Source organism: Python bivittatus, unplaced genomic scaffold (genome assembly GCF_059951505.1).
Source record: "Python bivittatus isolate LINGU-HERP-01145 unplaced genomic scaffold, Pbiv_v1 ctg000980_np1212, whole genome shotgun sequence".
In the NCBI taxonomy this organism is placed as follows: Eukaryota; Metazoa; Chordata; class Lepidosauria; order Squamata; family Pythonidae; genus Python; species Python bivittatus.
This window is the reverse complement of record NW_028277125.1, coordinates 39,542,529-39,564,152: the sequence shown is the minus strand read 5'-3', so window position 1 is coordinate 39,564,152 and position 21,624 is coordinate 39,542,529. Positions and strand designations below refer to the sequence as shown.

The 21,624-nt window shown below is 37.7% G+C and overlaps 1 protein-coding gene across 8 annotated transcripts in view; it reads right to left on the bottom strand.

Moving 5' to 3' along the window:
• DGKG (diacylglycerol kinase gamma) overlaps nucleotides 1-21,624 on the bottom strand; it is a 183,449-nt gene that overhangs the window by 84,258 nt on the left and 77,567 nt on the right. For 7 of the 8 annotated variants that reach the window (XR_015794506.1, XM_088132662.1, XM_088132663.1 and 4 more), the window contains 4 exons: nucleotides 15,568-15,908; nucleotides 8,476-8,552; nucleotides 3,487-3,507; nucleotides 1,022-1,187 (listed from right to left, as the gene is read on the bottom strand). Coding sequence is in view for 7 of the 8 variants with exons in the window: in XM_088132662.1 (XP_087988788.1) it covers nucleotides 1,022-1,187; nucleotides 3,487-3,507; nucleotides 8,476-8,552; nucleotides 15,568-15,634 (331 nt within the window). In the remaining variant the exon portion in view is untranslated. The remainder of the gene's footprint in view (nucleotides 1-1,021; nucleotides 1,188-3,486; nucleotides 3,508-8,475; nucleotides 8,553-15,567; nucleotides 15,909-21,624) is intronic. The other variant, XM_088132664.1, reaches the window with a different exon arrangement.

The following is a 21,624-nucleotide window of genomic DNA, read 5'->3' as shown; positions in this document are numbered from 1 at the left end:
AGTACAGAGGCTTGTTCTGCTCAGTGCGCTTTTCCTGGACTTCCCTCGTGGCAAATATCATGTCTGCTATACCCTGTTCTGGCTGAAAGCCACACTGCGCCTCTGGGAGGTTCCTTTCCAAGACAGTGACAAGTCTGCTCAGGAGAATGCGAGCAGAGATCTTGCTTGCAATGGACAGCAGTGAGATATCCCTGTAGTTTCTGCAGTCTGATTTGCTTCCTTTATTTTTGTAGAGAGCCATGATGAGGGCATCGCGGAAGTTGTCAAGCTTCTCCTCTGTGGATCAAATGTCTTACAAGATGTCTTGGAATGCCTGTAAGGTACACACATGTGCGCATGCACGCACACACACATTCCTTTCCTTTTATGAGCACTCAAAAAAGATTTAATTAAAACAAAATCAAATATATGTGGCTCTCAAATCAAGTCCCTGCATCTGAACCTAGAATGTGATAAAATTGATCATTGCATCATTTGTTCAGTTCACAACTCAAATCACATTCATTTAACTCGCCATTACACAGCTGCAGAAAAGATAGGCCATGGATGCTGAATGGGGATGCTATCCATAGAGAGATTTCTGTCATGAAAAAAAAATCAGGGGAGAAACCCAGGCCAATGAGGATTTTGTTGTTGTTTAGTCGTTAAGTCGTGTCCGACTCTTCGTGACCCCATGAACCATATTGCGCCAGGCCTTCCGGTCCTTCACTGCCTCCCTGAGTTTGCTCAGTTTCATGCTCATTGCTTCAGTGATGCTATCTAACCATCTCATCCTCTGCCGTCCTCTTCTCCTTTTGCCTTCAATCTTTCCCAGCATCAGGGTCTTCTCCAAAGAGATCTCTCTTCGCATTAGGTGACCAAAGTATTTGAGCTTGAGCTTCATTATCGATCCTCCCAATGAGCAATCAGCTAGGAAAACAAACCTGCCCAAAAGGACATCTTAAAATATTTCAGTTTTAGCCATTTCCATACTGGTGATAGCTAATGAGAACTGAAGCAGCAAAGAAGGCATGTTGCTTACCAAGGTTGCTGAGCTGTGGAATGCTGGCACTTTGCTGCTGGCTCTCGGGAGAATATTGGCCAACTTTTCGCTTGAAGGACATGAAGAGGTGCTGACAGAGCTCTTCTGGAATATCCACCTCCAAATATGTTCTCATGAAGAGCTGGAACCCCTCGTAGTCAATAGGCTAACAGGAAGGAAGGAAGTAAAAGACACACATCTTTTTAAAAAGGATTCTTTAAACATTAGAAATCTATTCCCTTCCTATTTTAAATTGAAACTGTTGGAGCTATATGAAAGAAGGGTAGAAGAAAAAAATAAAGGAAAAAATAAATAAAATACAACTGTTAAGGTAGTGATTTCCACATTGTGAAATAGACCAAGAACTTTGTAGGTGGGTCAATAAGCTGTTGGGAAAGGTATCTGGAATAAAGGACTGAATTATCCTTGATCAATACAAATTTTCACCTCGTGTGATTTGGGGGTTATCTTAGAGTGGAGAAAAGGTTACCTGAAAAACCAGGCAGTTGCTGTTGTCTCAGCCTTAAGTGGGTTATTTAAAATATGCAATATGCATGGTGAAATAAAGCAATAACACCTAGCCACACTTGTAGGAAAGGGGACAATTTTAAATTAGAAGGTGGGGGATTGACTAACACTATGCTTGAACTATCTTCTTAGAAAGCACAGGGCAGTCCCGCTCCAGCTGTGTCAGCACATCATTGTAATTGAGGCTGCCAAAGAGATGGAGGCAGGTGTATTATTCAACTATGGATTTTCAACAGGTAGGACAGTGGCAGGAGGGATGATGGGATCCATGAACCTGGTAAAGCAAATAAGGCAAAATAAGCAATTCTTCCCCAACTTGGTACCCTCCAGAGATTTGAAATATTTAATTCCCAACTAGCACAGCCAGTGGCTGTTTTGCCTGGGATTTGTGCGGATTAAAGCCCAGTCTACTTGGAAGGCATCAGGTACGGTTGGGCTATGCTAGACACAAATTAGGTAGGAGACCAGTTTATGGTGTGCTTTGTGGACTTTGAGTTTCACAGCTTTGAAGAAAAGATTGTTAGAAAGAAAAAAACGCATTTAAAATTCCAAGAACCAAGATGAAAAACACCTTTATGAACAGAACAGATATGTACTGAGGTCTATCTGGTAGTGAACACATTCATCTAGAGGTACTCATTAGAGATACACTGCAGCTTACCTGTATACTGATATGCACCTAGAAATCTCTTTCCCATGTGCTAAATCAGTGTTATATTTCAGGAATACAAAGTATACCTAAGTACGCCACAAGGTAGCACAGCAATGCATTTCTTACATGCATATTGAAAGCAGGGTTACATGCATATATGTAGAAGAACAGTAGCAGCAGTGAAGGCAGAACCTCGAATAGACAACCAGCTAAAGTTCTTTGAGCACCACCACAAAAGGCAAAGCATTCAGCACAAGCTTTTGGAAGTAATCCTGACATATTTATTTGGAATCTTCTTGGTGACGTTGGTAGAATGGGCTTGGCTGAACAAGGATTTCACCTCAGTCCAGCAGGGGACACACACACACCCAAATGTACATACTGCCCACATCTAGCTGGTGGGCTCTTGAAAGCTTTGTACTATGCTGAACTCTGAGATAGCTGGTGGGCAGGCAGTATTTAACAGGAAGCTCACAATTTTCATAGTAGCCTTACTATGAAAGGTTACTTAAAAAACATGTGGGGCAGCCATAAGTGGGGAAGCAGAAGAGATCAAAGGTGACAACAGAGCATGCCAAAAACATGCTCTTGCCATCTCTTGGTTTTGCATTCTGTGAATTGTTAGCTGTAATTCATAATTCTGCAGCAAACCTATTATATTCCCTGCAACATTTAACCTAAGTGATTAACAACAGTTAACTAGCATTGCTGCCAGTAGTCTATGCAGTTGCCTAAATAACTGGGCTGATATGTTATATGATTTATCATGTAACACTGTAAAAAAATTCCACTGACTCTTTATCTTGGTTGTCAGTTAATTTCAGCATGAAAGGTTTTCTGATAAAACATTAAAAAAAAAAAAAGATTTTCTCTTCTGTTGTTTGCGGCTTGGGTGAATAGAGAAGAACAAGTCAGGCCCAATGCCCCAATATGTGGAATACGGCTTGGGGCATCCCAGCCAGCCATGCCTTTTCCCATGACGGTCTATTCCATTCTCTTTGAAATAGGCAATTTTCTGTTTTCTCTCTCTGCAGTATTTTATGGTTACTATAGGTTCATTCCAACAGGACTATTTTCAACTTTAAAGATTGTTTTTCCCCTAAAGATTTATTATTCTTTGGGATAAACAATTTGTTTTGTTGGTTTAATAGTACACAGATTTAAACTTCATGACATAAGTATAAACTTACATAATTTGGGGGGAATCTTAGATTATGGCAAAGCAACCATACAAAGCAACAAATAACACAACAAATGAGAACCTGAGTTGGAAAACAAGTCTTACTTGGTTCAGAGTGTCTTGCTTCTGAGGGAATAAAGAGCAGAGAAAGACAAAGCAAAGTTCAGTGAAGAAGCATTGAACAAGTTAGCTACTCCATTGGACAAAGGCAATTCAAGCATCCAGGAAGGAATACAGGTAGTCTTCACTTACAACCATTCATTTAACAACTGTTTGAAGTTATGATGGTGCTGAGAAAAGTGATTTATGACTGGTCCTCACACTTATGACTGTTGCAGTGTCCCTGCGGTTACGTGATCAAAATTTGGGTGCTTGGCAACTGGCATGTATTTACGACAGTTGCAACATCCCAGGATCACATGATTGCCATTTGCGACCTTCCCAGGGGGCTTCCAACAAAGTCAATGGGGGAAGCTGGATTCCCTTAATGACCATTTGATTCACTTAATGACTGTGGGAAAAAAAGATCGTAAAATTGGGCACAACTCACTTAATGACCACATCACTTAGTGACAGAAGTTCCAGTCCCAATTGTAGTCATAAGTCAAGGACTACCTGTAGACTATAGTTCTTCTCAAATGCATCACCATAGAAGGCACTTGGGAGAATACATTGTTCTAAAGTATCCCTATTTCAAACTTCACCAACAGATGGAAAGACATGTTATAGGCAGAAGATTTCTGGATGAGATCTCTGGTTTGGGAACTTTGCACTTAGCTGACAGGTAGCAAAAAAAGTTCTGTAAGGAAGAGCTTTCTGTTCAAAGGATTTAATGAAATATTAATATATTTGTGTGTGTGTATGTGTGTATTTACCATATTTGTATCTGGGACTTCTGCCAAGGAGTTCAGAACAGAATATAGTAATTATCTGTTTTTCTCATAACAACCTTCTAAGTTTAATTAGGGCTGGTAAGTGAGTGTGCTGCTTAAGACTGATTTTCTGATGAGGCAAAGAACAACACGGTGCCTCTCACCATTGGATCTGCCAGCACCATGAGGTGAGAGGACAGAATCTTCACCGGAACCGAGGTCAGCAGGCTAACTTATGTGGTGGAGGGCAGGTTGTATGCGCCTCGTGGACTTTGCCATTGTTCCCTGCCCCTCAGCATTTGCCACCCAAGGCAACTTTCTCACTCTGCCTATAATAGGGCAGGACCTGCACCAAACAGTGAAATCTTTATGTTCTCATTCAGAAGGAAGTCCTGTTTGTTTTCAGTGGGGCTTATTCCCAGGATTGCAATCTAATGAATGTTACAGCAGAGTTTTATAACGGTCGAACTCCTACATTGCCCAGCATATGAACACTAACGTATTGTTACCCTTATACTGGGAGTTATGTTATTGGTAGAACTATCTCCAGATTCAACATGTGGTAGAATACCTTTGCTTTAAGTAATTAAGTACAACAGGAAAGAATTTAAGAAGTATTTCACTAAATTACATCAAAAAGCTATTTTTATCAAAATGAAGCAATTTCTCTGTCAGATATACTGATCCCAGCAACTTATTCTTGGATCTAGTGATTTCTTTAGAACAGACAATATCAACTAATGCAAATTTGAATGGTTTACTGTTAGTTTCTATTACTACATGATATTCTTAAAATAAATATTTCATTGATGGGGAGTAGGAACCTTAGCACTTATAGAAAAACTATCCAACACAAATTACAGAACTGTCTTAATACTTTGAGTTGAGAGACTTAGATTATTTGATACACATTTGTAGCTATTCCCAGTTGATGTGTGATTTTTTTGGTATGGACTTTTAAGACATTCTTTTCTGGACCTGGATAACGGGTTAAGGCCTCAGGTAGAAAAATGAGGATTATAACTGCTCTTTCTCCTTCATTTCTCTGACTTCAGTTTAATCTAGAAAAGTTACAGAGTTCAGATATTGCTGAAATGGAACTCACTGAGCAGTTGTAGCTAACATGATTTGCTGGTAGTTGTAGTTTCCCTGTCGCGATCTAAAAGCAGGTTGGAACAGGTAGCTAAGAATATTTTCATTTTGCCCAGGACTTGCATATGATTTTTGCTGTTATTGTTTTGATTCTTCAATATTTCTCGTTGTATGACTTGGCATCTAAGTGGATATTTTAGATTTTAATTGCTTTTTTTAACTTTGTAGTTTTTAATTGTTTAAATCATTTTGTTCTGCAACTTACTTTCCTCAAGCTGGCTCAAAATCAAGGGTACCAGATTTGTATTGAGTGGGGTAAGCTTTTTGAAAATTCAGCAAGAAAAAGTATAAATATATACCAATAAACAGTGGAGACATTTAAAATCATCAAAATCAAGCAAAAGTCTTTGTAAGCCGCCCAGAGTCCCCTATTGTGGGGGAGATGGGCGGGGGAGAAATCCAATAAATAAATAAATAAATAATAAAAAATAATAAAAAACTAACACCAGTCTTTGTGCAATTAAAAATGAAAGGTACCTGAAACTAGAACAATAGATTCCGTCTGAAATGAGAAGAGAAGAATGCCCAAGAAAAGTTAAAAGAGTTTTGCAATTTGGTCCAGGACTGTATGTGTAATGTTAGAGAAAAAAGATAATATTGGGTACATCTGTGCTTCCTCATTTTGCACTCAAAAAGCTTGCAGTCCCTTCTGCTTCAGAGGCAGCCACAATGTGATGATTGTTATAGGCAACCTGTCACCTGAAACAATGTTCTAACTTGTCTGTCAACAATGATGGCTATCCCCTCAAAAAAATATCCTATTTTGTCTTTTCTTAAATGAAAAAGGAAAGTGGGCTGAAGCAGAATAATTCTGAGCAGTGGATTATTCCTCCCTTGCCCTATAAGTGATTACTAAGAGGATAGTGATGGGAGGGTGATTAAACAAATGAAAAGTATATGTTACAAAAGGACTCCATGAAAATACCTCCTCCCTCCCCATATATTCTTTTTTGGTCCGCTTCCTCCGCATCCTCTCCTGGAAAGCAGATCCAATCTTCAAAGGATTTTAAAGGTAATTAGTCATTATACCCAATGGCAAATGCAATAATTTTTCCAAGTGCGTAGTAATGAAGTATACCTACCTCAGTTGCTTAGCGCAATATTCCACAGCAAGTAATAACTCGATTGCAGGATACAAACCACAGCGTGTGCTCTTGGTGGAAAGCAGCACAGCCCACTTCCAGCCTCCCACAAACAATAATTGTCCTGCTTGCTTCCAAATGCTTAACAAGTACTTTTCTAAATAGGAATGTGGTTGCAATTTGTGCTGCTTCTTTGTTGACTTGTCTTTGTAATTACTCTGGGTGTCAAAAATTCCCTCACAAATTATTTGTGCTCATTTCCCATTTAATTTAATAGTCTCCAGTTCTGGACTCATTTGTGTTCATGAATAGCTCTGCAGTTTTCTTCCTTTTCTTACCTGGGAACAACTTCTATCGTTGTTGCTAATTTCCTTTTTCTGCAGCAGTGAAGGTATATTCCATTTTGCCATGTTTAGTAACCCTTTTTTCCCTCTCAGTAAGGATAGCAACATGACAGAATCATCCTCATATTTTTCTCAACTTCTACTCCCACTACCTCAAGTCCAAAGCCTATTCTGAGAAAGTAAACGGTAATTCTTTAATAGTCAAATATAATGGGGGAGGACTTTTAGAGCTAGAAAAGAAGGTTGCTGGGGAAAAATGCAAAAACAAACAAAAAAGAAAAAAATAATATTGCCTGCATCAACCCAATTAAAATGCATAAGAGTGTCTTTAGACACACATATTTTTAAAGCTAAATACTTTTAATTTTAAATAAAAAACCACAGCAATGATAGTTTATTACCTTTGTTCAATAATCACAGCAATATATATTTTTATTACCTTTGTTCAAAAATAATAGACATGTATTTGATATAAACTGATGATACTTAAAATTCTCAGATTTAATATTTACTCATTGAGTTATACCTCACTTCTATGTTATCTTAGAAAACAAACGATGAGAATAACTTTTAAAATGTTGTAAACGACATGCATTTTGACCAGATGATTTTATGTAATGTATTTCCTGTAATATATAGGCTACTCCTCCCTGAAGATTTAAGAGTCAGTAACAATTTAAAAAATAAATAAATGAGCCTTTAAAAATCAGCTTGCAATAAGGCAGCTACTATACTTGTCTTCCAATTTCCAAGTAGAGCAGTTAAAGCTCTGTTGCATCACCCAATAGCAGAACACTAGGATTTGTTTCTCACTAAATCCGGTAGAGCTAATTTCTAAGCAGAGATGCACTGCAGATCTTCAGAAATCATAATTTATTTATTACTAGGACTTTTATGCTGCTCTACTCCACAGGGCCTCTGAGCAGCTTATATTCCCCTTCTCCATAAGAAGATTAAAACAAATCAACACAATATCCATATTATATTATGATTAGAATAACCCCAAACAGCACCACGCTACGTATGTATGTGTGCATATGTATGTATGTGTATGTATGTATGTATAACCAAAAAAGGAGGGGCTTGCCACTTATTACAAATCCTCCTCCCAGGGTCCTCTAAAATAAGCACATTTTTATGGCTTTCTGGAAAATCAACAGGGTGGATGTACATTTTCATTAGTCTTGTGAGAGAATTTTCATACAGAAGCAAATTCCCTTTCCCTCTCTCACTGCCACCCTAGACGTGTATCTTCCTTAGCAAATACCTTGTAAATAAAAAGAACTTAAGGGCAGGCACAGGTGAACCTTGTACAGGGAGGGGAGGTTTTATCTTTCCCTTCCCCCTTCACCAGTTCAAGAAAAATCGCCGTCCCAGAAATTACTATTAATCTCACAAGAAATCTTTTGTATTATGATGCTAATGAAAATCACCTTACCTACTTGTACCTGTTTTAAAAACTGATGCGACAGATAAAAGGCACATTCAGAGAAACATTTAAAAGCTTACATAGCATATAAGGAAAATCATTTATCCTAAAGTAATATTAGTAAGATCCTCCGGAATTTTGTACAAACAAATCCACACAGCTAGTTGATTTTGTCAATAGACATTTAAGAATATAGTTAATGCAAGTTTTCTTACTTGTTCTGGATTATATTTTGACAGAATACCATCCCCATGGAATTCTTCCAAAACATCTCTCAATTTCTTGGTAGAATCTGAAATACAGGCCAATAAGATTAAGAGCAGCCTATTTCCAAAGAAGTTCTTCATAACAGGTCAAGTTAAGCAATGATTGTACAGAATAATAGCAACATCTTGAATTAAAATAGTAAAAACTATAGATATTTCTATAATATGAGGAGGATCTACTCTGCTTTCCTTTAAATGGCTTAAATTGTACTAATAATTGTGAGATCTGCTTTGTTAAATCCTAGAGCTATCTTGTAAGTAATAGATACACTATATTGCAAATACAAATGTTTGACCATGTTATTGTGTGCAGGGTAAAAAAACAAAACAAAAACAAAAACAAAACCCTGCCTTCTTTGTAAGATATGTCAGCCTTATAACCACTAAAATCTAGTGGTTAGAACCACAATTTTCTCTGCAGAAAGCATTTCCAAATAGAGTTGGGGGGGGGGGGGGGAGAAAGTCTTCCATACAAACCACATAATGATTTCCATGGTGATTAGCATTACAATAAAAGTAAGGAGAGGCAAGTTCCCATCCCCATCAAGTCATTGAATGCTGACTGGATGATCTTGGACTACATATATTTCAGCTTACTTGTAGAGTTGTTGTGAGGATAAAATAGGGATTGAAAGCACCATTTTCCCTTCCTCTCTCTAACATAAAACACCGTGAAGAAGCACCATCCCTGCATGGGATATTTAGAATGGTTGAAAGTGTGATGAATGAAAGTGAAAGGCAGACAAGCAGAGGGGGCTATAAGGTATTTACATATCATGAGGAGAAAGGATCTCTGTTGAGTAAGTGATCCTCCGGATGCACTATTTCCGATCATGCTTTCTACTCCCTAGAGGAGAAGATGGAAGAAAAAGATTCTCAATCCAAGATATTATGCAGGCTGAGGCAAAACTGCAAATGGGACTTTTCACCAACCCAAGTCATGGGGTGTACTATTTAAGCTAGTGCAAGAGATGGAAACATTGGGTTGTAAACTACCCAGAGTTTGACTTTATGATGGTCAGCTATACAAATGTTTTAAATAAACAAATAAAAATCCCACAAGCACCTCAATTTGCTACCCTTTCACAAATTTGTTGCCTGAGAAAGTACTCTACTTAATTATTCAGCTGTCCTTGGCTACTGATACCCTGAAGCCAACAATGCCTTGGAGCTAGCATTAATGGCATCTTGATTGATTCAAGTTAATATATAAGAAGGAAAAGATCAAAGGACCTAGAATCACTATTTATTTATTTGTATTCCAGAATTTATAATTTGCTCCAATCTCAAAGGACTCTGGGCAGCATGCAGTAAAAAAGAAACAAACAAGGGGAAATATGACATAGGAATAAAATCCCTAACGGAAGCCAAGATAGACATCCTAATCAATCAGTCAGTTGGGGCCAAAGGCTTGCTGAAATAAGACAGGTTTAACTAATTTCTGGAATGTTGGCAAAGTAGAGGCCACATGTACCTATCAGAAGAGGGTATTCCAGACTGGGGGGACCACCACAGAGAAGGGCTGTCATCTTGTCCATGCCACATGTATTTTGCAATGGAGGGAGGACTTTTAATAGGCCTTCTTTAAATGATTGGACTGGTTTATTTTAAACTAAGTTCATCTTTTTTTTTTTCAGACACCACAGTGGATATTTACAAAAGGCTGGCTTTCCATTCTTTACACTGAAGATGTAACAGATTTGAAGCATCTTAACACATATGATTTGGACCTACCCTTTTGTTGTCTCATTTTAGCTCAATATTTTTATTTTTATTAATATGGAATTTGTGGATTTATGAGGAATCTTGGATATTTTGGATTTGGGGTGTTGCAAACATAATAATATACTTCTGGGGAAAATGAATTATCCTAGAAGTCAAATCCTAGACTAAAGAAATGTGTTTGCTTTCAACCTTGAACTGGCCCTTTATTGATGCAACGAAAGGACTAATATAATTCTGTCTGATTAAGGTTTAATCGGTTGTTTAAAAATGAGTGGCTTTATAATGTTATAATGCTTTAAAAAAAAGAGAAATGGGAAAAAGAGATTTTCCTTTTTTCTCAGATATATATCAATATATCTTTTTCTTTTTAATGTGTTTTTACTTATAGCAAATAAAACAATAAAAAAATTAAAAATCTGCTTTGAAGATGGCACAGTTCTATAAAAACTGCACAGTATATTATTCTGGAACCTATTTCCTTATCCCTACTGCTATTGCTACAGAGAACCAAATCTCAGAGTAAATGTTATTGATTGATAACAGAGGTAGAATGGAGGCAATTTTGCATTTTGGTGGCCAAAAAAGACAGAGTGTTTAAATACCACATCTCTTCCACCTGCTAGGGCTCAGAAATTAATGATTTAGCTTATCTTCTACTCCTTTCAAATTCTTAATACCCACTGTCATGCCCACTTTTTATCTGCAAGGATTACAGCCTGGTTCTGTAGTGTGACAGTAAATTGAACTTCTTTTATGGGCTAATTCACAAGCCATCATATGGTTTGATTGATTTTGGCTTAGCATGATATATGAACCCACCCATTATAACATAATACTATGAGTAAACCATGTCACTTTAAGTTGTTGAGCGAAGTTGTAGCTTGATATTATACGTAACAGAATTAATATAATAGGATATGATAGTATCTCTTTTTATTTCTATCATCAGCAATATTAGAGAAGAGTTCTTCCATAATATGTTCTGAACATGTATGAACATAATGAAACCATTGTTCTCTGCTTCTTAATCTTCCTTTACTGAGCTCTCAGAACTCCAGGAATTGAAATATCCCAGCAATCTCACAGTTCAACTGCCCTGGATTAAGAAATTGGTCCCAGAGGATCAAAACAGACTGAAAAACTACAGGAAAATGATTAAAAGTAAATGCCTGTTTTGTGATGTCTAAAGAAGTTTCTATATATAAACTATAGGGATTGCTCAAGATCCCATCTCTTCAGGGATAATGAATTTTGTGATGTTTAGGCTAGAGACTCCGAAAGATTAAATTCATGGTGATAAGTCAGTGGGAACATTCTTTTCTGTATATTCTCAGCACTTCAACTTCACACTGGTCTTCCCAAATGGGAGTGTGGGATTCAATTTCAGCTCTACTGGCTTCACATCCTGTGAAGAAGAGCCTATCACCTCTCTGAATAATGCGTTCTGCTGACAAATTGCTTTTATTAAGATTTTTAAAATCAATTGATAATCAAATCAATTATTCTGAGTCCTGCACTCTAAGATGATGACAGGCTAAGTCTTTATATTGTTCTGTTGACATTCTTTCAGGTATATGAAGATTGCTTCCTTTCAATCTTTTCTTCTCAAGGCTAAAGTTTCTCAGTTCCTTCAATCTGTCTCTGTAGCAGATTTAGTTTCTAAGTCCTGTTCACCCTTGTTGCCCTTTTCTGGACCTTTTTTAATTTCTGTAGATTTCTCTAGAATTTCCCCTCTTAGTGTGGTGCTCAGAAATGAACACAGTGCTCAAAATAAGGTTTGTCCCAAGCAGAATAAAATACTTCCCATGATTAAGATGCTGTACTTTCCAATGTTTAAATCCTACAAATTGCATTTCCTTCTTTAACAGCCAGATCACCTTGCTTACCCAATTTGTGATCAACTGTTATTCCAAGACCTTTTTTCAAGTACTACGGCCAAGCCAAGTATCTTTTATCTTATATTTGTGAATCTGAATTTTATTTCCTTAGTAAATAGCTTTGCATTTTCACTGTTAAATTTTGTTCTATTATTTTCAGAACATTTTTCTAACCTATTAATATTGTTTTTAATTTTATTTCCCTCTTCTAGAAAATTAGTTATATGACCAATTTTGCTTCATATGCAAATCTGATAAGCATAACCTCCATCCCCTCATCCAAGTAATTAATAAAAATGTTGAAGGGTACAGAGCCCAGGACTGAACCTTTTGACACCCCACTTAATATTTCCCGCAGTTTGATTATTTTCAGACCAGCAGTGTAGCCTCTTAATTGTTATAATATCCACCCCACATTTAACTAGGTCTCCAATTCTGGGGTGTGTGTGTGTGTGTGTGTGTGTGTAAAATCTATAGTATTCATATAATTTACTAACATTACCCAATCAAAACATGAGGTACAATTAGTCTGGCAAGGCTTGTTTTTGATAAATCCATACAAATTTCTCATATTTACAATGTTGTTTTCAAGGTAGTTACAGATCATTGCTTTATGATCTGCTCTAGAATTTTACCAGGTTATTGATATCAGAGTGACTAGTCTGTAATTCCTTGGATTCTCTTTTTCTCTATATTTGAAGATATGGACATCTGGTATTTCAGTATCATCTGATATTTTATCCATTCTCTGGGATTTCTCAAAGATAATACATAAAGGAATGGCCAGACCATCAGTAATCTCCTTCATATCCTAGTATGCAATTTGGGCCCCAAAATTAAACTCATTCAAAACAAAGAGATTGTTTCTATCAATCTCAAGCTTCAATACTGTTTCTTCACCCTGGGTTTCACAATTCCCTGGTGGAATACATGCTTTGTTGTTAGAGAAGACAAAACTAAAACAGGACTTGAGTAGTTTCCCCTCATCTGCTAGCATTTTGCCATCTTCACTAGCAGCTGATATACAGATCCTGTAAGTCTAATTGATATTATTCAGTCATCAATTGCATTGTATCCAAGTACTATCCTTGCTATATCCTTCCTAATTATGAAAGCAATATCATTTGTTCTTTGTTTTTCATGTCCTGAGTAGTAAACCGTATGATTTTCTGACTGTCCAATTCTAGTCCATTTCAATTTTCTGCTGTCTAAGATGTCAGTGTGTCATCAATTAATTTAATCTTTCACTGTGCTGAGTTTCCCGTGTTCATGCCTCTTACATTCCATGTTCCATGTCTTTGAAGCTTTGCATTTTGAATTTTTCAAAATGTCAAAACTTTGAATTTTCTTTTCCTACATGACAACATCAGCAACTTGAAGTCCTGAAGGCTTAGTCTAGCCACGTCATGAACTCCATTAGTACTTCAAAACATCCTCAGCTATACCTCAGTAGCTTGTTGAGCACCATTCAACCTGAGGAGACCATCTTCCGGCAACAGATTGTCAATCATTTTATATTTTCTATCCATGTGGTTTTCTTGGTAAAATACTGGAGTGGCTTACCGTTATCTTCTCCTGTGAAGTATGAAATGATGCCTTTGTCCTTGTTACTAAAGTGTTCTTCTACCTCTAGCACCTTCCAATATTGCTGCTGCAAATGTATAGGTGCCTGCTTGCTTTAGCTGAGCAGCAAGGATGGCTTTCATGCCTTGAGTGATCCTGCTGGGATTATACTCTCTTGACATATACTCCAGGCATTTTTTGCTCATCCTTCCCAGGAACACTACCCCTCCCTTGATGAGACAGCACAGCAGGACTTTGGGAGGGGTTCTACTGTATTACATTCCTCTTTTTGAAGTCCAAGATATGCATTTGATTGCATTCAGCTTTAGTTTCCCTTGATATCAAGAATGCCACCATAACATTTCCCCCCAATCTTTTTGCTATCTCTATTTCCTTTACTAAATCTTCTGTATTTATTACTATTAAACAAGGGTAACTGACCCTCTTGTGCCTTTCTTTGCCTTCAGAAGGAGATTGCTATCAGCAAGGCAAGTCAGAAATTCCCTGGTAGGATGATACTTGGCAAGAATTCATCTCCCAAAAGATGCTGAGTTAAAGTTCTCATCAGTACTGTTTCATATCCTTTTGAAAATTCTGCAATTAGGTTTTGGAAAGCTACCCACACTTTCCCTGTGGTTATGCAGATGTTAGTAGACACCAACTACAGTATTATTTTTATTCATTCCTCCACATATTTTAACCTAGATGCTTTCTACAATCAAATTCATTCACTTGGATTTCTGAATAGGAAACTCCTCCCCCCTTTCTATTGCTTCTGTCCCTTTTGAACAAATTATATGCTTCAGTTATTATATCCCAGTCATGAGAATCATCCTACCAGGTGTCTGTTATTCCTATGAATTTATTTATTTATTTATTTATTTATTTATTTATTTATTTATTTATTTATTTATTTATTTATCCAATTTGTAAAGCCACCCATCTCAACAAGTGACTCTAAGTGGCAAACAACAACAAACAGAATAAAAACAATTATATCATGGATACAAAAATTAAATACAAAAATTAAAACCCATAGCAGCCAAGAGAAACAGCACAGTCAGCAGCATGAATATAGCCAGGAGATGGTGCTTTCAAATACTTGAGGCCCCAAGCCCAGGCCAGAACTAGGTCTTTAGAGCCTCACAAAAGGCCAGCAGGGTTGGGGCCATCTAATCTTCACAGGGAGAATACTAAGAATTGAAGCTCATCTTGTTTATTTCCCATTCTGAGCATTAATGTGTAGACAACAAAGGGCATTAACTTTATAAGCCAATGGTCTGATTTTTTTCACTGAATAGTTTGCAAGCCCTCTTACAATACCACTCACTTCCTTCTATGGTGCACAAGTCCTTATCTGAGCAACTTGTTTCAGGCTTGGAGGGAAAATTTGTTAGGAACTTCCCATTAAACTCTCCTGCCAGACCCCCCCGGCAAACTCAGTTTACTCCCTGGAATCTGGCTGCTTTATAGCCTGCCTACAGTCTGTACTTACTCAGCAGTAGACTGGTACTCAATCACCTATAATGAGCAATCTGCTGCTAGGAGGACACCCCCTTGCAATTAGCAGCTATTCAGAAGTTACCCTCACAGAAAACACAGCTTCTCTAATCACTTTTCTCTCTTATCTTTTCCTTCTGTTGAACTCCCTAGCAAGCTCCGGTATGCATGACTGAGATGTACTGTGAGTTCTATGCATACATCCTTAGAGTTCTCAGTTGCCATGGCATGAACTGTAGCACCTTGTAAAAACAAAACTAAACAAAATTGGACCTTATCCATTATGTGATGGAGGTCAGTCTGTTGAATGTTATTGCTAACATAAATAATCATCAAGATTATTTGCATTGGCGTTTGGCTGAGGTAAAGTACTTACATTCAGAATACTGCTGCAGCTGTGCAAACTCTGCTGGGCTAAGCATGATCCACGCCCCATCACTCATCTTTCAAGTGGAGTTGTGAGGAGGCCGTGTCACCTCTAGTCAATGTTCATGGAGAAGATGCACATCTAGATCTAGGAATTCTTCTGGGTCATCACTCCAATTTGGATCTGCAGGTGGTTCCCCTTTCTGTACTACTATTGTTATCAATTGATGTCTACCACAGAACTCAAATCACATTCATCAGGAATGCTCACGTGCCCAGTTCCTTCAGAGCTAGTTTACTTAGGACAGCCATTGGAAAAATACCTCATGGAGAATGCCAATGTATTCAAACCTAGAATGAAAAGAAGTGTAAGTTATACAATTACATGCACTTTCCCAAGAGGCTTCATTCTGAAAGTTTGCAAGAAAATGAAGATAGAAATGAACTTATTCAATATTTTAGTTAGAAGTTTTACAAATATAAAAATACCTACAACAAAAGAGGCTAATTCCAAAGTGGTGTATGGTTAAAACCAGAGAATCAGATAAAAACTCTTGCTTATTGATTATGTTCTCTGGATTACCTTTAGGAGGTCATCATCTCTTACCTCCTAGAATTGTTGTGAAGAAAAAGATGTGAGGGCTGGGAGAACTATATATGCCACCCTAAACTCCTTAGAAAAAAGATGGAATAATTCTATGGTAAATAAAAACTTCAGCCAGGTAGGATAGACAGCATGACCGATATAAAAGTATCTTAAAGAAATGAGAGAGACTGTCTCAAGCATGAACTCAGCTGAACTATGCAAGAGGCTTCAATGTAGGCAGTCAGTTTGGCTCCACTGAATCAAAGGAGTTTACAGCTCACAAAATGTATGACAATTCTGAAATAAAGGTTGCCTGTTCTGTAGAGGGAGACATCCTGTTTCTGTACAACATAAATGCTTGCTAATCTGAGAAATGCTATTTGGCATTATGCCTTACAAGTCATGTAGCACCTTGTAGAAATGACTAGCTATGTACATGGATATGTTGTTAAATATTTAAATCACACAATTCTCTCTTGACCTAAACCTTTTTGTACTTTCCTAGAATTTTCTAGGAAAGTACAAAAAGGTTTGGGTCAAGAGAGAATTGTGTGATTTAAATTTTTTATATATATATATATATATATATATATATATATTTATATATTATTTTTATTATAATATAAACCAGAGGTTTTTTCCTAAAATATGGGTGTAGTATGTAGTATATGATGGTCTTTCCAAACGAACATTTGTTATGAGCAAGCACAGTTATTGCTAATTTTCTTTATATGATGTCTTCCCTATCTACATCATCCAGATGTGCTCACCATGCTGTTTGGAGGGTAATGGAAATTATAGTCCAAAATGGAGGAGACCACATTAAGAAAACCTACCTACATTATGTTTTCCAGTTAAACATTTATATCTTACAGAAACTCAAAAGGAATTGTTTACAGATTGTTCTCTTGGGAAGTTTGAGTATCATTTGTGTCCATGCCATCACAATGGCAGTTTTGTGTCTGTGACCAAAATACCACAACCTGACTATGTATTTGGCAGAGAAGGGTTCATGTGCTGCAAACTTCAACTATTCTTAACATTTTGTCATTCCAAAAATATTTTTTCCAGCATTTTTTCTTTCCTTCTATTGAGAAACTGAATATTACTTCTCTCTGGAGCTTGAGCATATTACTCCCACAGCAAAACTACTCCTGAGCATAGGAGTAGTTGCTCTATTTTTTATTAAATACAGAAAATTATTATTCATTTCTAATGAACTTCTCCAAATTGAAACTCTCCAGATATACTATTAAATGAATTCCATAGTGTCCCACCAGAATGACCATGGATCTGCTTGCTTGAATTATGGGAATTATAATCCGATCTCGGGAGGGTACTGAACTGAGAAAAGTCTACTCTTTCTCCCTCCCTCCCTGTATTCAATAAAAGTAAAAGCATATTATCAATCAAACACAGTATCTTTGTTTGCAGAATATGGCTGACCGCTTGGCTCAGTTAAGCATGTTGCATGAACAGGCCAATAAATATAAAACAGCATGGCTAGTGTGAGATTGAGAGGAAAGGACATAATTCCTCCAGAGAAAACAGAAAGTTTTTGAGAACTTCTTCCTAAATATGTATAATGTAGTAAATTGAAAGAGGATAATGTGAACTCTATATAAGATGGGTTTGGGTTTTTTTGTTGTTGTTGTTCTTGGTCTATTCTAGCGAAAGTGGGCAATTACAGCAAACAGGATTTCCCTCCCCCTGCCTGGTCTGTATTTAATAATGCTAATGTTTACCATCTGACTCGCTGAGACAGCTGTTCCTGCAGGTAATTAAATAATACCCTCCATCACTAGCAATCTCCAGTGACCCAGTCAACCAAGAAGCAGCAATTTTCAATGTCTCTTGAGCTGCTGCAAAAAAGGGTATGAGGCTGTCACTTCTTTTATTTATTTACATTTAATTTTCACCTGAGTGAAAAACTGAAAAGCCCACCATAATGCTGTTGACAGCAATACCATTATGCACAGAGTTGGGTGGGACCCTACCTACCTTCAACCCTTTCTGTACGTTTTCTACCCCAGGTTCCCATGTAGAAAAGCAAAACGTAAAGAGGAGATAGAGATGATATTCCTAGAAGTCCTTTCAATGACTTTTTTTCATCTTAGAGTCAAGTAGTAATAGTTAAATCCTTACCCAGTAAACAATTTGAGGTAGAGAATTACATTTAATTGAGTGGGTTGTACACACACAACACTCTAATCTTCCCTTGATCCAATATAATATTGATCCAATATTACAATGCTGTAATATCAGCAAAGCATTAACTTCTATTTGGAGGGACAGGAGAGGAAGTCATTCATATAAAACCCTGGAAGTGATGTGTCACGCCCAGCCCAAGAACAATGATGAAACAGTCCAGTCGAGTACGGTTCCTTTATTTGCTTACATCTTATAGACAGAATCTTGCCAGACTCAATCTATACTACAGCAACAGGTGGATATACCCTGGGAGATTCTAGGGAGTGGCTATCCTGAATGTCTTTCACTTCCCACAATCCCCCTGAGGGCTGCTTTGTCTCTTATCTCCTTTCCCCTTCTGGAATGACCCCCCTCCCTCCTGATAGCCTTGATCTCCCACATCACTCTCCTCCATGTAGATACATTCCATCACATGATGTAGGGTTTAGGGCCTACTTACAATTTTTAAATTAAAGCCATTTCAACTGATCCAATCTACTCTCCATCCTACAAATGCAATGTATTATCCCAGAATAAACTGCGGGGTTGAAGGTATGTGTGAGTATCCTTCCATTTTATGTCAGGATAACTTATTTGATATGAAACAGCAATTTGCATGGATCCAAGCATGGTAAAAGGAGAGTCCATGCAAAGAAGGAATTTCCCTTAATTTGAATTGTAAGATTCATCTGCTGAATCTGAGGTTAAAGAGCAAACCAGACAATCAGTCTGCAGAGCTAGCAGGCAATCAGGCAGCTCCAACAGCTTCAAAGAAACAAAGAACCTGAGCAGGTGAAACCCAATGCAGATAATGAGGCACCTGATGCTGGCCGGGCACTTAGATCAGAACCCACTGGCAACTACAAAGGGCTGAGCAAGGGCAATCAGCACACCCCCTAGACAGGAGAGGGCTGCCAGATCCATGATCAAGCCATGCCAGCAGCTGGGGCTATGTAAGGGCAGCCTCTGGGCTCTTGCTGTTCAACTGCAGACCCATACTCTTGTTCCTTGTCCTCCATTCACAACCTAGGTTTGATATTCAGACTGGCTTCTGAAATTCTCTGGTGTTGAAACTCTAGAGCTGGCTGGGGAATTCTGGGAGTTGAAGTCCACGCATCTTAAAGCTGCCAAGGTTGAGAAACACTGCTCTAGACTATTACAGGCAACTTTTGTGGCTTTGCTTTTTGCTTGCTAGCAGATTGTTATGACTCAAACTTTCTATGGCTTTGAGCCTTCTATGTCTTAAATGCTCTCTGATTAATTACTGACCTGATTCCTGGCTATGATTAAGACATGCCAATAAAGCATTTCAAACTTGCATTTGCCTGGCTTTTTGATTTGTAGTGACTAACACATGACAGTAATCAGGTATAAACGCTGCACAACTCGAGGATAGATACTTTTTACTGGTTTTCCATGTTAAACAAAAACTCTTTTTAAAGCTCCTGGTGAACCTCTCCTCTCCTTGTCTCCATTCAGTTACATTCTCTCTCTCATATTTAGGAGAACAGGATGAACCACTACCCTGTGAGAGACAAATTAATTTTAGACAGCTTGTCATTATTGTCATGTCATGATGAGATGCAAGATTGAATTAGAAGGCAGCATTAGTAGAACTATATTAAAATCTAATGATCGTTGGCCTAATCAGATATGAACTCTTATTTCCAATAGCTCCCCTCCTGGCATTATTCTCCAGCAACTGAATCTCTGAGTCAAACACATCATGCTCCTTGTCATTATGCCTCTGCATTTTTGTGCATTATCCACTAGAGTAAAGGTGTTTTTTTATCACCTACTCAGATATAAAACTTCTAAAGGCAAAGATGGATGAATAATTCTATTGTAAAGCAATACATGCTAAGAAAATCCTGAAAATGCACTGCCACAGGGAAAGTACAGACAGTAAATTACTGGAGGTGGATTTAAGTTGCAGAATAGCATGTACAGGACTGGAGGATTCCCATAGTGCCACTGTAGTGCTCCACATCTCATCCTAAATCCCAGGATTGTGATATGGAAGATAGGTACTTATATCTTTTCTAGAGCTACAGCACTTTCAAGAGAGGTTTAAATATTTCTTTAACTGCCTCCTGCCACTACTTTAGCCTAATCCAAATACTCTTACCACAGTCTGAAATTTGGCTTGTAGAAATAGTTTCTGAAAATGGATGATATATGCATGTGTCCCAAGAGTTCAGGGACTAATGTGGACAATTATCTGGAGGTAAGATATGAGATTTTATTCTGTTAGTAATACTAAATACTTAAACTTACTAAATTTGCTGTGAATCTTCCTTCAGCAAATTTGATTCAGTACTATAGATTCTAGACCAGAAAGTATGTTAATTTTTAAACTGGTAGAATGAGGTTCTTTGAGAAAAATCTATAAGACACTTTCAAAGATATTTTTGTTCACAATTTTAAAAAAATGTTCTAATCTGAATGTGCACAGGATCTCTGTGCAATGGGAAATACAGAATGATTTGGATTTCCAGTCCCATGAGAACCTAAGAAAAAACAGCACTACATAGGCTCCCTTTATAGATATTGTATTGAATGTATGGAATTTGGCAGGGGCAGTGCGATGTATAATACTAGAATATGATCTACTATCATGATCCTAACACCAGTCTCTACATATTCAGTGCACATATGGGAATAATCATTTGTACAGATTTTTTTTCATAATCAAGTCCTGAATTATAGCAGAAGTTTGGATACAGTTATTTAGTTGCATCCTCTCATCCACACTCCTACTCAGACAGAGTTAGTTCCTGATTTCAAACCTATGAGTGGTGCCCAGGACCTCAAGACTTGAGAACCAGATCCTACAGAACTTTTTCTTTGAATCTGACCTATCTGAGGAAGAAGTCCCATCGTGTCAGACTTGTTCTCAGTGTCTGCTCACTGGTTTAGAGGCCACACCAGGTGGGATACAAAGGTGTTAAATTTCAGGCCTGGAGTTGTTCACGTAAGGATTTTCAGTACTTCAGCAATTTGGCTGGACATTGGGAAAGAGTAGCAAGGACCTGGATACCTAGCGCCCTAGCTTCACATTGTCTCAGCCATCATAGATGATGCTGGGTTGGATAAATAGTTTGAATTGTTCTCTAGTATATCCAAGGGCACCCAATTGCAGAGGGCTACCAGAAGGCATCCTTAAGAACTATGACACTATTGAAGCAAATTTCTAGCACCTAGTGATCTGTCCATGGTCCTGCAAGGTTGAACTCTGGAGCTGCTTGATGTTATCACAATGAACTGTTTGTCTCATTGATTCAGAACTTT